The sequence below is a fragment of the Rana temporaria genome, chromosome 6, assembly GCF_905171775.1.
Source record: "Rana temporaria chromosome 6, aRanTem1.1, whole genome shotgun sequence".
Classification (NCBI taxonomy): Eukaryota; Metazoa; Chordata; class Amphibia; order Anura; family Ranidae; genus Rana; species Rana temporaria.
The window spans coordinates 222,155,929-222,172,438 of NC_053494.1; the positions used below are offsets into that span (position 1 = coordinate 222,155,929).

General features: G+C 50.0%; 1 protein-coding gene across 1 annotated transcript in view; it reads right to left on the reverse strand.

The window, feature by feature from the left end:
* Nucleotides 1–6,096: 6,096 nt before the first annotated feature.
* The window catches only part of LOC120944301 (protein mono-ADP-ribosyltransferase PARP14-like), a 575,277-nt gene continuing 564,863 nt past the window's right edge, over nt 6,097–16,510 (reverse strand). Inside the window, exons 15-17 of the mRNA XM_040358333.1 lie at nt 13,143–13,285; nt 11,369–11,543; nt 6,097–6,654 (exon numbers count right to left, since the gene is read on the reverse strand). Coding sequence (XP_040214267.1) covers nt 6,368–6,654; nt 11,369–11,543; nt 13,143–13,285 — 605 coding nt within the window. The 3' untranslated portion in view covers nt 6,097–6,367. The remainder of the gene's footprint in view (nt 6,655–11,368; nt 11,544–13,142; nt 13,286–16,510) is intronic.

The window sequence follows — 16,510 nt, forward strand, 5'->3', positions numbered from 1 at the left end:
GCTGGTCTTCTACCATAGCTCCCAACTGTCCCGGATTAGGAGGGACTGTCCTGGATTAGGAGCAATGTCCCCCTGTCCCTCATTCCTCCTCATTTGTCAGTCATGTTGGTCTGATCCATATAGTTGTATATAAAATGCACTTTATATCTTTCGAAAAGTGTTTCCCAGAGCTAAACCTTTCATTCAATTTCTAAATTGCTACATTTGTACATTTTAAAAGCCAATATAAAGAAATAATAGTGAAAAAAAAAGCACTTGTGGATTTAATTAACCTTTTTTTTGGTTAATTTTACTTCAACCGCCTCTGCCCGCAGACATTGGGCTTCATCTGATTATATCACCTGGCAGTCTGAAGCCTCGTACACACGACCGAGAAACTCGACGGGCGAAACACATCGTTTTCCACGTCGAGTTCCTTATTAGGCTGTCGAGGAACTCGAAAAAGCCAATTTTCTCCATTCCTGTCAAGGAAATAGAGAACTTGCTCTCTTTTTGGCTCGTCGAGTTTCTCGACAGTTTCCTCGACCAAAATGTGCACATGACCGGTTTCCTCGGCAAAAAAATATCTCCCAGCAAGTTTCTTGCTGGTTTTTGCCGAGAAACTCGGTCGTGTGTATGAGGCCTGAGGCCATGTAGGCTCTCTGTGTACAGCCCCTGTGTGTACAAAGCCTCAGCGCCCACCCATACAGGACGGGAAAATTATTTCTGTTTTATTTATATATCAATTCTCACATTTTGTCTCAAATATGAACGCTCAGGATAATTTCCCTGCAATGTGTCTCCATACCTGGACAAAGGACCTTCTTCTGTATATAGATTTCTCTGTATGACGTCATAAAGAATACTACTGCCGATAATAATGAAACCTGCTATGACATAGTTACAGTTTGTATATAATAAGGATAAAGATCTCAGTCTGTAATAAAAGATCTCGTCCATTTCTGAGCCATTTACATTTATCGAAATAAATTATTGTACATCGAATGTTTGTCATTTTGTTTTCTGTGGAGTCATGTCCTGGGCTGTCAGCCGCGTCCACTCGGGTCTCCATTCCGGCATCTATCCTCCCGAGCCAATCCCAGATGTATTCCTGTATTTATTGGTGTATGGTGCTCACTTTTTCACCCTGCAAATTGTTTGCAAATAGTGGGCCAGATTCATGAAGCACTTACACCGTTTTTTTGGTAGATGCGCGGCGTAAGTGCAGATTTGCGCCGGCGGATCGCTGCGCTGTACCCAGAGAACCAGATTACGTCTCCAAATAGACTTCATCGCCTCGGTGTAACCTTTCCACGCCGGCGCGGCGTTGGCGCAGATTTACGCTGGTCGGATCTGGCGCGGCCATGGTTTTTGTGGTTTAAATATGCAAATGAGTTTTTTGGGCCGATTCATCAACTTAAGCTTGACCGGCGCAGGCTACTCCCGGTGCGCGGAGCTGAAATTTCCGGCGCCAAGTTACACCTCATAAAAGCAGGGGTAACTTTGCACCAAACTTGCAGAGGTCAGCTGGAGAGCAGCTAAAGCAGCAGCGTTACAAACGAACTGAGCAACAACACTTGCTGGACAACACATCTGTGTGCCAACATGCCAGGGGCAGCCACTGTGTGGCCCATAGAGGCGGTCCCCATGTTGGGAGAGGCCCTCAATAATTACATCCGCCCACCTGAGGATTCCTCATCAGCCATAACTGCCCCACCACAATGCAAACGACCTAGCTTGGAAAAAAAAAGCTTCAGTACATTTGCACCTGCAGGGCGGAAGTCTGGGCTGATTTATGGACTGGGCGTTGGTAGTGGGTCGGCGTAGCTCAGGGGTCACGCCAGGGCGCAGTTCTGAGCATGTGCAGATTGGGGCATTTACCCCTGGATGTCACTGAGCATGTGCGGTCTAAGATGCGCCCCGGCGTGACCCCTGCACCACGGTCGGCACGTCATTAGCATAGGGTGACTCCCATTTGGCCTTACCCCGCCTTATGCCGTCTAAAATCCGCCCCGCTGGGGCATCGTAGACAAAAAAAGTTTCTTGAATCACCTAACTGCCTCTCCGCGCTGGACCGGTGTAGTCTAAAAATGATGCGCCACGCCGGTGCAAATCTGCACCATTGTACATGAATCTGGCCCAGTGTGTATGTGTTCTACGACGATACTGCAATTTGGGCCGCCACGGAGGGAACGGGGAGGGGGGCGGGACGAGCGCCGTCAGATTACTTACAGCGAGACTCTCCTGTAATAGGAAGTCCCCCCTCCTGGGCCGGCATTGGACCATTGTTCTGTCTAACATAGAAGCCGGTCCAGGAGGCGGGACTTTGTATTAAAGAGTCCGCCAAGTAAACAGGAGATTCTCACTGTATGTAATCTGACGGCGCTAATCCCGCCCCCCCCCCACCTTAAGATGGGCATTAATCAATCTGCATGCATGGCAACTGGGAGGCTGCAGATGTGCATTGATCAGGCTGCATTGATGGGCAATGGTGAAGCTACAGAATGTCTGTGCCATAAGGAGGGGATTTGTGAGATTTGAGCCAGGAAGGGGGATTGGGGGGAATGTTTGTGCTGGGAGGGGGAGAGATGTGTGCTGGGAGGGGGAGAGATGTGTGCTGGGAGGGGGGGAGGGGGAGAGATGTGTGCTGGGAGGGGGGGAGGGGGAGAGATGTGTGCTGGGAGGGGGAGAGATGTGTGCTGGGAGGGGGAGAGATGTGTGCTGGGAGGGGGAGAGATGTGTGCTGGGAGGGGGAGAGATGTGTGCTGGGAGGGGGAGAGATGTGTGCTGGGAGGGGGAGAGATGTGTGCTGGGAGGGGGAGAGATGTGTGCTGGGAGGGGGAGAGATGTGTGCTGGGAGGGGGAGAGATGTGTGCTGGGAGGGGGAGAGATGTGTGCTGGGAGGGGGAGAGATGTGTGCTGGGAGGGGGAGAGATGTGTGCTGGGAGGGGGAGAGATGTGTGCTGGGAGGGGGAGAGATGTGTGCTGGGAGGGGGAGAGATGTGTGCTGGGAGGGGGAGAGATGTGTGCTGGGAGGGGGAGAGATGTGTGCTGGGAGGGGGAGAGATGTGTGCTGGGAGGGGGAGAGATGTGTGCTGGGAGGGGGAGAGATGTGTACTGGGAGGGTGAGAGATGTGTGCTGGGAGGGTGAGAGATGTGTGCTGGGAGGGTGAGAGATGTGTGCTGGGAGGGGGAGAGATGTGTGCTGGGAGGGGGAGAGAGAGATGTGTGCTGGGAGGGTGAGAGATGTGTGCTGGGAGGGGGAGAGATGTGTGCTGGGAGGGGGAGAGATGTGTGCTGGGAGGGTGAGAGATGTGTGCTGGGAGGGGGAGAGATGTGTGCTGGGAGGGGGAGAGATGTGTGCTGGGAGGGGGAGAGATGTGTGCTGGGAGGGTGAGAGATGTGTGCTGGGAGGGGGAGAGAGAGATGTGTGCTGGGAGGGTGAGAGATGTGTGCTGGGAGGGGGAGAGATGTGTGCTGGGAGGGGGAGAGATGTGTGCTGGGAGGGGGAGAGATGTGTGCTGGGAGGGGGAGAGATGTGTGCTGGGAGGGGGAGAGCTGTGTGCTGGGAGGGGGAGAGAGAGATGTGTGCTGGGAGGGTGAGAGAGAGATGTGTGCTGGGAGGGGGAGAGATGTGTGCTGAGAGGGTGAGAGATGTGTGCTGGGAGGGTGAGAGATGTGTGCTGGGAGGGTGAGAGATGTGTGCTGGGAGGGGGAGAGATGTGTGCTGGGAGGGGGAGAGATGTGTGCTGGGAGGGGGAGAGATGTGTGCTGGGAGGGGGAGAGCTGTGTGCTGGGAGGGGGAGAGAGAGATGTGTGCTGGGAGGGGGAGAGATGTGTGCTGAGAGGGGGAGAGATGTGTGCTGGGAGGGTGAGAGATGTGTGCTGGGAGGGTGAGAGATGTGTGCTGGGAGGGGGAGAGAGAGATGTGTGCTGGGAGGGGGAGAGAGAGATGTGTGCTGGGAGGGGGAGAGATGTGTGCTGGGAGGGTGAGAGATGTGTGCTGGGAGGGGGAGAGAGAGATGTGTGCTGGGAGGGGGAGAGAGAGATGTGTGCTGGGAGGGGGAGAGAGAGATGTGTGCTGGGAGGGGGAGAGAGAGATGTGTGCTGGGAGGGGGAGAGATGTGTGCTGGGAGGGGGAGAGATGTGTGCTGGGAGGGGGAGAGAGAGATGTGTGCTGGGAGGGGGCGAGATGTGTGCTGGGAGGGGGAGAGAGAGATGTGTGCTGGGAGGGGGAGAGAGAGATGTGTGCTGGGAGGGGGAGAGATGTGTGCTGGGAGGGGGAGAGATGTGTGCTGGGAGGGGGAGAGATGTGTGCTGGGAGGGTGAGAGATGTGTGCTGGGAGGGGGAGAGATGTGTGCTGGGAGGGGGAGAGATGTGTGCTGGGAGGGGGAGAGATGTGTGCTGGGAGGGGGAGAGAGAGATGTGTGCTGGGAGGGGGAGAGATGTGTGCTGGGAGGGGGAGAGATGTGTGCTGGGAGGGGGAGAGATGTGTGCTGGGAGGGGGAGAGATGTGTGCTGGGAGGGGGAGAGATGTGTGCTGGGAGGGTGAGAGATGTGTGCTGGGAGGGGGAGAGATGTGTGCTGGGAGGGTGAGAGATGTGTGCTGGGAGGGGGAGAGAGAGATGTGTGCTGGGAGGGTGAGAGATGTGTGCTGGGAGGGGGAGAGATGTGTGCTGGGAGGGTGAGAGATGTGTGCTGGGAGGGGGAGAGAGAGATGTGTGCTGGGAGGGTGAGAGATGTGTGCTGGGAGGGGGACAGATGTGTGCTGGGAGGGGGAGAGATGTGTGCTGGGAGAGGGGGAGAGATGTGTGCTGGGAGGGGGAGAGATGTGTGCTGAGAGGGGGAGAGATGTGTGCTGGGAGGGGGAGAGATGTGTGCTGGGAGGGGGAGAGATGTGTGCTGGGAGGGGGAGAGATGTGTGCTGGGAGGGGGAGAGATGTGTGCTGGGAGGGGGAGAGAGAGATGTGTGCTGGGAGGGGGAGAGAGAGATGTGTGCTGGGAGGGGGAGAGAGAGATGTGTGCTGGGAGGGGGAGAGATGTGTGCTGGGAGGGGGAGAGATGTGTGCTGGGAGGGGGAGAGATGTGTGCTGGGAGGGTGAGAGATGTGTGCTGGGAGGGGGAGAGATGTGTGCTGGGAGGGGGAGAGATGTGTGCTGGGAGGGGGAGAGATGTGTGCTGGGAGGGGGAGAGATGTGTGCTGGGAGGGGGAGAGAGAGATGTGTGCTGGGAGGGGGAGAGATGTGTGCTGGGAGGGGGAGAGAGAGATGTGTGCTGGGAGGGGGAGAGAGAGATGTGTGCTGGGAGGGGGAGAGAGAGATGTGTGCTGGGAGGGGGAGAGATGTGTGCTGGGAGGGGGAGAGATGTGTGCTGGGAGGGGGAGAGAGAGATGTGTGCTGGAATGGGGGGGGGGGGGGGTTGCGAGATTTGAGCCAGGATGGGGGATTGGGGGGGAATGTTTGTTCTAGGAAAAGAGGATTTTTGCTGGGGGGGGTGGGGATTGGATAGGGGAGGGGGGACTTGTGCTGGGAGGGGGAGGGGAGGGGAGGGGGAGAAGATCTGTGTTAGAATGGAAGATTGGGGAAAACAGAGGATGTGTGCTGGGGGGTGGGGATTGGATAGGGGAGGGGGGACTTGTGCTGGGAGGGGGAGGGGAGGGGAGGGGGAGAAGATCTGTGTTAGAATGGAAGATTGGGGAAAACAGAGGATGTGTGCTAGGCAGGCGATTTCTTTTCTTTTTGGGATGAGGGAGATTTCTGCTAGAGGGGGATTGCAGTGGGATTTGAGCTGGGAGGCGGGATGGGGGATGGGTGCAGAGATTTGACCACGGAGGAGGGGGAATATTTGCATTTTTTGTTTGGGGAGAATTTTGGCTTGCAGATTGAATTTTTTCTTAGTGGATGAATGTGCTGATTAGTGTTTTTTTTTTTTTTTGGAGTGGGAGGGATTTATGCTGAGACAGAATACCCACAATTGGGGGGTGGGGCAGTGTGTCATCTTTACCTCACCCTGGGAGGAGCAATTCGCCACATTTGAAAGAAAGAAAAACACACACAGATAATTCCCCCCCCCCCCTGTAGAGGACGCAGCGCCCATGAAAATGAGCCCCCGACACCTCCTTCACACACAGAGCTTTATTTATCACACAACACAGATTTATCTTTTAGATTTAACAGAAATCTTGTAAGTTATGCGCATTCCTCTAATAAGGATTTCCATGTATTTTTAGTAAAATATATTGATATTTTTGTGGGGGGGGCCTGAAAGGTCGGCGGTACGGGGCCCCAAGATTTCTAACAGCAGTCCTGCCAATAAGACAGAGTGACACCAAAACAGAGATTTTCCGGAGTATCTGTCTGGGTGATCCCCGGACACAGTCATAGGTCATCACTGGAAGACGATGTGATATTCGGGGTAGGCCTGGATGTCATTAAATATCACAAACATGGAAGGATTCTGGACGTTATCCGTCACGCTGTCATAAAGGTCGGTGGGGTCGGCTGTATCTTTAGCTGGAGGGGTTATCATCCCATGGCGTCCAACACAGTAGAGTCCGGTAAGAACCCGGGCCAGGTACATGTGCTTCTGTCCATTTCCATCAGGTTTGGACAATGCGTCATCAGCCACGTTATCCGCATTTACAGCAAAATACGTTCCATTTCCATAATCAGCCGCTGTTCAAAAAGAAAGAAAAAAGTCAAAGATTAATATCTCTAAAAAGGGAGAATTCCAGAGAAGAGGGGCAGCAGGAGAGAAGGGGAGAGAGAGGAGCCTGGAATCCCACCGTGTGTCACAGCATTACAAACTCTGAATCTTCAATTTTCATGTAGAACATGGGTGGGGAAGAATTGGAAACGGGAAAATGCAGCTCTATGCAGTGGGGTAGAGTCAGCACCCGGGGCAAGGCAAGCAATTTGCGCCCCCGAGTCCCTTCAAATACAAAAGTTCTAACCAACCCGATTCCTTTTCTGACCACTACACTGAGAACGACACTGCCCACTACACTACACTACAGTGCCCACTACACTGAGAAAGACACTGCCCACTACACTACACTACAGTGCCCACTACACTACACTGCCCACTACACTACACTACACACTACACTACACTACACTGCCCACTACACTACAGTGCCCACTACACCGAGACCGACACTGCCCACTACACTACACTGCCCACTACACTACACTGCCCACTACACTACACTGCCCACTACACTACACTACAGTGCCCACTACACTGAGAAAGACACTGCCCACTACACTACACTGCCCACTACACTACACTACACTACAGTGCCCACTACACCGAGACCGACACTGCCCACTACACTACACTACACTACACTGCCCACTACACTACACTGCCCACTACACTACACTGCCCACTACACTACACTACAGTGCCCACTACACTGAGAAAGACACTGCCCACTACACTACACTGCCCACTACACTGCCCACTACACTACACTACAGTGCCCACTACACTGAGAAAGACACTGCCCACTACACTACACTGCCCACTACACTGCCCACTACACTAAACTACAGTGCCCACTACACTGAGAAAGACACTGCCCACTACACTACACTGCCCACTACACTACACTGCCCACTACACTACACCGAGAACTACACCGACCATTATACTGTCCACTACACTACACAGCCCACTACATTACACTGAGAACTACACTGACCACTACACTACACCGAAAACTAAACTGACCACTATACTACACCGAGAACTACACTGACAACTACACTAACCACTACACTACACACCACACCGAGAACTACACTGCCCACTACACCGAGACCTACACTGCCCACTACACTACACTACACACCACACCGAGAACTACACTGCCCACTACACCGAGAACTACACCGAGAACTACACTACCCACTACACTACACTGCCCACTACACCGAGACCTACACTGCCCACTACACTGCCCACTACACCGAGAACTACACTGCCCACCACACTGAGAACTAAATTGCCCACTACACTGAGAACTACACTGCCCACTACACCGAGAACTACACTGCCCGCCACACTGAGAACTACACTGCCCACTACACTACACTGCCCACCACACTGAGAACTACACTGCCCACCACACTGTCCAGCCTACAGTCTTCCTATACTGACACTACATATACAGGGTCTCTCTCTTTCGTCTCCCCCCTGCGCTCCAGCCGTCATGTTCAGTGTCCGGCGCACTGTGATTGGAGGTCATGTGCAGAGGCGGGACTTCAGGAGCAATCGCGGACAGAACAGCCGCACATGACCCCCCCATAAACCCAATCACAGGGCACCGGACACTGAATATGGCAGCCGGAGCACGGGGGGGGGGGGGACAGGAAATTAGAATTAGTAGGCGGCAGCCAGTAGTGACACTACTGGCATGAAATTTCCCCCCCCTAAATGTCACGCTCAGGGGCCACGGCCCCCTCCACACCCCCAAAGCTACGCCACTTGCTCTATGGACTTGGTGTGAATAGGCCTTCGGATACACCTCACAACATATAGGACGTGATGAGGAGGTCATACTCTACTGTACTCTGTGTTATCTCTCGGTATTAGAGAGATAATAAAGCCCAGCTTAGTTATGGACGGAGTGCGGGGAATGTAATAGCCTCTGTCTGGTTTGGGAGGTCCTGCACTTTTTTATAGGTAGGTATACCAGTTGGGTGTGAGAAACCTTACTGGATCCAGGCAGTACTCAAGTGGCCAAAAGGCTGAGTCATTGGGGTAGAGTCTTTAAAAAAATAAATAAGGGAGAGCCACAAGATTTTTCATAGTCCAGATAGAGTTCGTTAGAAAATAAACTCCAACATGTTTTGGGGGTTTAGAGAACCCCTTTATCAAGGCTTTAGACCAGTGGTCTCCAAACTGAGGCCCTTTGCTTGCCTTTATCCGACCCTTGGAGCACTATCCCTCCCAATGATACGAGGCACTTTTCTGCCATCTGACACCGACAATGGAGCACCATTTCTCCCTTTGCCACCATTAACGGGGCACTATTCCTCCTTATGATACCAGCAATGGGGCACTATTCCTCCCCCTAATACCAGATGTTTACTCCCACTGATGTCAGGAAAAATTTTCACTCCCGCTGACCAAAGTCCGGTCCTCCAAGAGTTTGAAGGACAATAGACCGGCCCTTTGTTTAGAATGTTTGGAGACCCCTGCTTTAGACTTTTAGCTGAAGTGTATCTGAATCCAAAATAAAATCAATAAAATATAAATATGCTCCAATCACTGGTAACAGGATTTGATCTTGGAGCCAGATTCCTTTTAGCTAAAAGTAAGTAAAAGTCCTGATAAAGTGTCTTTACACTGCTGAAATGCGTTGGTGTTTTCTTAAAACGAAACGTCCCACACTCCACTTGAGTGCTTTCGTCATATAGCGCTTCCTCCCAGTCTAAATCTAGATATCAGATATTCCAACCGCCGACAACTACAAACAAGACGATACTTGTTTAGTTGCTGAACATGGACTGTTTATTAGAACCAGAATACAAGTCTTATATACAGTAGAAGAGGAGGTTCCCCCCTCCTGCTCATATTACTCTAACAATACACCTGTAACCAGAAATATAAATTAACATGAGCTAATTAACTAATCCCTTAAAGCAGCCGATGTGACTCTGTGCCCTCCTGGGCATTGTTATGATAAATCAGGATGTCACTACAGGTCAGACTTGTTGTCACCGAGCTTCACACAGTAGATGATACATTATCATAAGTATAAACACAGGACACCTTCTCACAATAGCAGGAGCTCCAGCAGGAGTCACCCGTCTCCTACATTGTACAGAGGCCAATGTGATCGGCTCTCTCACCTAACATGTTGAGTTCAGAATCAAACAAACCAAGAATAGTCTTTACATCTATCCTGGGAGATATTGTGGATAAATATTACTGTCCCATTTTAAGTAATCCGAGATATATTTTCTCAGTCACTCCGTGCCAGGATAGACATAAGAGGTGCATGGGGAGCTGAAACAAGGGTTCCCAACCTTTCCAAGGACATTTGGGTTCCATGGGCCCTCCCGTCACACTCTACAACTCATAAACTCTATCTGGACTATTAGAGGTCTCATGGGGCTCTTTTCTTCTTCCCCAATTCAAAGGTTTTTATTACTGTCGGCACCACTGCAGATTTCCCACCGTTCCCTCGTTTGGTGAAAATCTTTGTGTCCGAGGAGCGATGGGGTGTCACCATGCTTGGAAGTCAGACAAAATCTCCTTAACAGGGACACAGAGAGAGATGAAACCTGGTGGAGATATCTTATGGATTGTATATGGAGGAGTCATCTCTGGTGTCAGCTTCTGAGTTACCAAGGTTTAAAAAAAACAACAAACACAAGAAGTCCATCAAGTTCAGAAACAAATGAAGATCCTGCATCCTCAGAACCTGCAGAAGATCCACAGAAAGGTCTTCTACGGCTTGATCCAATTTGCTGCAACAGGGAAAACCTTTCTGAACCCCTAAGGCTCTCTGCGACTCTCCGGATCATCAATCTACCATCTTATTGATATTAACAGCCACTTACATTCTTTTAGCTAGATTCAGGTACGTTTACGCCGGCGTATCAGTAGATACGCCGTCATAACACTGAATCTATGTAAGCTTATTCTGGAAACCAGATACGCTTAAATTAGGCTAAGATACAAGCGGCGTAAGTCTCCTACGCCATCGTATCTTAAAGTGCATATTTACGCTGGCCGCTAGGTTGCGCTTCCGTTGATTTTGGCGTAGAATTTGCAAATGAGCTAGATACGCCTTTTCAGAAACGTACGTGCGCCCGGCGCTTTTTTTTTTCGCCGTAAAGGCTTTTTCCGGCGTAAAGTTAGTCGAACAAATAGCTGGCCTAGCCAATGTTAAGTATGGACGTCGTTCCCGCGTCGAATTTTGAAATGTTTACGTCATTTGCGTAATTTGTCCGTGAATGGGGCTGGACGTAATTTATGTTCACGTCGAAACCAATACGTCCTTGCGGCGTACTTTGGAGCAATGCACACTGGGATATGTCCACGGACGGCGCATGCGCCGTTCGTTAAAAACGTCAATCACATCCGGTCACGAATCATTTACATAAAACACGCCCCCCTGTTCCTCATTTGAATTAGGCGCGCTTAGGCCGGCCCATTTACACTACGCCGCCGTAACTTAGGAGGCAAGTGCTTTGTGAATACAGCACTTGCCTCTCTGACTTACGGCGGCGTAGCGTAAATACGATACGCTACGCCGGGTCAAAATTACGCCGCCCTACCTGAATCCAGCTATTTGTATTTAGAAAGACATGAAGATGTGTCTAACCTTACAGACCAGACTAATAATCTAATTGTTCCTCTACAATCTCTCACCGTTCCTCCCGGCGTAGCTCCAGTTAAATCCGTAATGATTGACGTGTTGGATGGAGGCAAAGTCGGTCCCATGGAAAAGCTCGCTCTCATTGGTGGTGGATCCGTTCTTGGAGTCGATGTTCTGCTTCTTTATCTGGTAGTTGAGCCAGAGATCTCTGTTCTGTACTCGCAGAATCTGGGAGGACATACAAAGGCTCAGATGTATACAATGTTCTACCAATGAACTCCAGAGTGTTCCACCCAATACAGGTATAGATGGGTCAGTGTATTGTATAGTGTAGTGGTCGATGTATGAATCATGGAGGTCAGTGTAGAGGTTAATGTAGTCGTCAGTATAGGAATCAGGTAGATTAGTGGTCAGGTAGGTCAGTATAGGAATCAGGTAGATCAGGGGTCAGGTAGGATAGTTTAGGAATCAGGTTGGTCAGAACTATTGTAGGAAGGGAAGGGGCTCAGGGAGTGCGAAAAGTCCATAGGTTAGGGGGGCGCAAATTACTTGCCTTGCCCCGGGCGCTGACAACCCACGCTATGCCACTGCACTTATTCAGCACCAGTCTCCAGGGCCATGTTGGCATTTCCATACTTCATATTCCCATCGCACACGGTCCTGGATACGCTCTTGGATTTGGGTGCTCGTAGCAACAACCAGCTGGATACTGGTGCACGTCACAGTAAAGATATTTGCCAGCACACCATGGATAGACGAAAATAGCGTCCAAACGGATGATTTATAGTGTTGCTCACGAATATTCGCATTTCGAATATTCGTTACGAATATGGCATATTCGAATATTCGCGAATAACTCGAATTTCGCGGCCAAAATTCGCTATTCCGAATATTCGTATTTTTTCAAATTTATTTTTAAAACACATCACATCCTATCGACGTCTAAAAGCATTGCTGGTATGATTAGAGACCCTGGGCCGAGTAGCTAAGCTGAGGCGATCCTTTTATGTTGCCGAATATTCGCAATCGCGAATATTCGATTTCCGAATATTCGCAAATACTTTCTCCGCCCTTCTTTTGCATCAGAGCCAATCAGAGTTCTCCTACCACAGTTGTCAAAATCTCGCAATCAATTTCGCATTCGCATTAGCGAAATTTCGATAAAATATCACCAATATTCGATTTCCGAATATTCGCGAATACTTTCTCCGCCCTGCTTTTGCATCAGAGCCAATCAGAGTTGTCAAATTCTCGCAATCAATTTCGCATTAGCGAAATTTCGATAAAATATCACCAATATTCGATTTCCGAATATTTGCGAATACTTTCTCCGCCCTTCTTTTGCATCAGAGCCAATCAGAGTTCTCCTACCACAGTTGTCAAAATTTCGCAATCAAATTTTGCATTCGAATTAGCGAAATTTCGCAAATTTTTATTTTTTTATAAAATATCACGAATATTCGATTTTAGCGAATATTTCACAAATATTCGTCTATATATTCGTGATATATCACGAAATCGAATATGGCGTATTCCGCTCAACACTGATTTATTGCATGATCACTACCATGATGCGAACCAGGATGGAGACAGCGTATGAACGCAAAATTGATTATGTCTCCGATTAGTATTCTCTGAGTTGGAAAAAAAATAAAATAAAAACAAATCATCCGTTTGGACGCTATTTTCGTCGTTCCATGGTGTGCTGGCAAATATCTTTACTGTAATGTTGGCATTTCCAGTCCCCACACCATGAGCAGACCACTATCTCTCCCACTCGAAGTTCTATCACTGACATCATTCACCACAAGGTATCGGAGGCGTTACCTTCAGTATTTGGTTCCTGCAGTTTCTCGGGAACTTCTGCTGTACGGCGGAGTATTCAGGAGTTCCTGGAGGAACGTCCACTTCCATCACAAGAGTCTCACCCATCGGTTTCCAGTGTGACGGTAGTTGCCGAGATTCCCCACCTGAAAGATAAGACGTGCAGTCAGGACCCGAAGAGAAACCCGACAAGTAAAACCTTGGTGCACAACCTCCTATACACAGCCCTCTATAAGCTGAAGCAGTGGTCATCAACCCTGTCCTCAGGACCCACTAACAGGCCAGGTTTTAAGCATTACCTTGGGGGAGATGCAGACTAGAATACGGCAATCACTGAGCAGCAAATGATATCACCTGTCATGTATTTCAGTTATCTTGCAAACCTGGCCTGTTAGTGGGTCTGGAGGACAGGAGTTGATGACCACTGAGCTAAAGAATATGCCCATTGCCTGCGGTCAATCATGAATATTTTTTTGCCTTTGCTAATCACTGAGGGTGTTATTAAGAGATGTGAGTTGAGAGGAGAAGATAAATATTTGGGCAACTTTCTAGAAAGGGCTTCAATGCCAGGCTACTGCCTGGAGAGGATGTCACTGAGGAGGGCTCATCTACTTGGGACCCAAATCAAGGCCCTAGGAATCTACGCCAGGCCAGTATTAGGACTTGAAGGATGAAACCATAGAGGAGCCAATGTTCCTCTTGACTTTCTCTCCACCTGCTATGCCACTGCGGCCGAGCGCCAGCTGCAGTGGAGAAAGTAGACTGCACCTGCCCACCCCCCTTTAACAGATGCTGTCTTTGGCATCGCAAGATGGAAACATCAAAAGTGACAAAAGCACAATTCAGGGAAGATTAAGGCAGAACAGTAACAAATTCACAGTAAAAAAGAAGCTGTAACAGATTGCCCGGGACAGTCCAACAATTGGCAGGTCTGTCCCAGGTCCCGGGCACCTTCATTCTGGGACAATACAGGGTCCCCGAATGAAGCTGACCCCGCCATAGCACTGGCACTTGGTCCGCCTCCACCATCACCTGAGAGACTCTTCTACTGGCCAGGCCACTGGTTGCTAGAACCGCCTGGCATCTAACAACCGGCGACATAACGGCTGCAACTCCCTGCATTTAAAGCGGAGTTAACTTCCTCCTCCTCCGAACCTAGTGCTCCCCACACGGCCAGCTCTGCCTCCACCACAGATGTCTACTCCACCCACCTCCTCTATCATCTCCGGGCCAGCTTTGCCTCCACCATTGACGTCTGCAGGCACAAACCTCCTCCTTTATCATCTCTGGGCTCCAGCATGCTTTAAAGCAGGGGACTCCCCAACCCTGTGCTACACTGCCACCGGGAGGAGCCACAGCAAGGGGGGGGGGGGTGTTCACCGTCCCTGGGAGGTCAGGGCACTGGTGTGTTAGATTAGCGATAGTGGCAAGTGACAAGCTGCACCTGGCGGCAGACAACGGTGGCATGCTGCACCTGGCGGCAGACAAACAAAGCTCATCGACTACGCAAATTCCCTCTATTTAGGACTACCAAAATACCAGATTGCACGTCTACAAGTCGTCCAGAACACAGCAGCCAGACTGGTAACAGGTAAAAAGCCGTGGGAATCAGTCTCCCCGGCCTTGAGATCCCTCCACTGGCTCCCCGTAAAGGATCGGGTGACATTCAAGACACTCTGCTTCACCCACAAATGTATACAGGGGACCACTCCCCAATACTTAAGCGAGAAAATAAAATCCTACATCACCAGGAGCGTTCTCCGGTCAACCGACCAAAACCTTCTTCAAATTCCTAAATCCCGCTACAAATCGAAGGGAGAACGTAGATTTTTCAGTCCAAGGACCACGGCTCTGGAATGCTCTACCCTCTACCATCCGCTTGGAGGAAAACCATCAGGCCTTTAGGAAAAAACTAAAGACCCACCTCTTCTGAAGGACCAGCACGACTCTGGACGGGAAGCGACTTGAGGCGATTTAGTTCGCATTTGTTGCGCTATACAAGTTACTCACTATATTACAATGTAGTAATAGCAATAATGTGATTTGATCATCCTGACACCATATCAATCATGGTGTCTGGATGATTTAAGTGCCAACACCAGCCATTCACCTGGCAAAATCACCCAACGTTAAATTTCCCATCAACCCCAAGACTACATTCTTCCATCCCCCAACCTAACCCAGGGTCCAAAGGTTGGGGACCTCGGTTCTAAAACCTTCGTCAGCGAGAGTTTTGAAATCCTCTTTTTTTGGGAGGGGAGTGGGGGGGGGGGGTGTCCCTGAATGGCAGTTAGGAAATGTTGTCAGCCTATAGGAGAGCCCATGACAGTCCAGGATCTCCTGTGGAAGGAACGCTACAGCCGTCTTGGTTGAGGCGACTCTTCCCAGCAATGCCAGATGTAGTTTTTAGTTGATTTTATAAAATACGATGGAAGAATTAACACAGAATTTACTTTTGGAAGGTGCTGTACCCAATAGATCATATCTATCTTGGTCATTTCTGATCCTTCTCCCTCCAGATGAAGCCCATTGCTGTGGAATATTTTGGTGCAATTAAATAAACAATAAAGCATTATTACCATGTTTCAGAACACGTTGGATCTGAATTTGGTTCCCATGCTGGTCTGTGGCCGTTTCTCCTTGTACACTGACAGTATATTGGTTTCCTCGGATCTGGATTGTGATCTGGACCTTCTTGTCATTTTTTGCCTCTTCCAGCTCCAGGTTTGTCATCTTGTCGAAGGGAATCATAGTTCCTCCATTGTCATATCTCCATTCCACCAGTTTCCCGGTGAGCTCCGCTGCCCGATCCTTTCTGTCTTTCACCCGGTTTACAATCTTTTCGATCTCCCCGGACACAGGTAGGACGTCCCGGGTGAGGCCCACAATCCGGATGGAGGGGTCGGGTGGTTTGTAAATGACAAAAACCTGAAACTTTTTCTGGAGGTCGGAGATCTTCTGCACGTCGGCTTCTTCTAATTCGGAGATACATTCCTCTGTGATCACCTTCTCTCCCTGCTCACTGTTGATCATCTTGTGTAGCCAAGCCTTCGTCTCGTCCACGCTCCTTTTATCTGCAGCACACAAGCTGAACACCACGGGCTCAATGCCGTCCATCAACTGGAAGGCGGCGAGCTTCTGAGCCGGCTTCGGTGCTTTTGGTGATGTAAAAGATTCTACAGAGAAAGAAAAGAGAAAAATTACGTCACAAACACCTCTAAAAGTTGAAACAAAAAATAAAAAATAAAAGCGGAAATATAAATTGTGAACAAATAGTTTGTGATGTAGACCAGGTTTGGGTAACATGGATTTCAGCTCAGTTATGCCGCGTACACACGAACGTTTTTTCCGTCGGAATTCCCCTCAAGCTG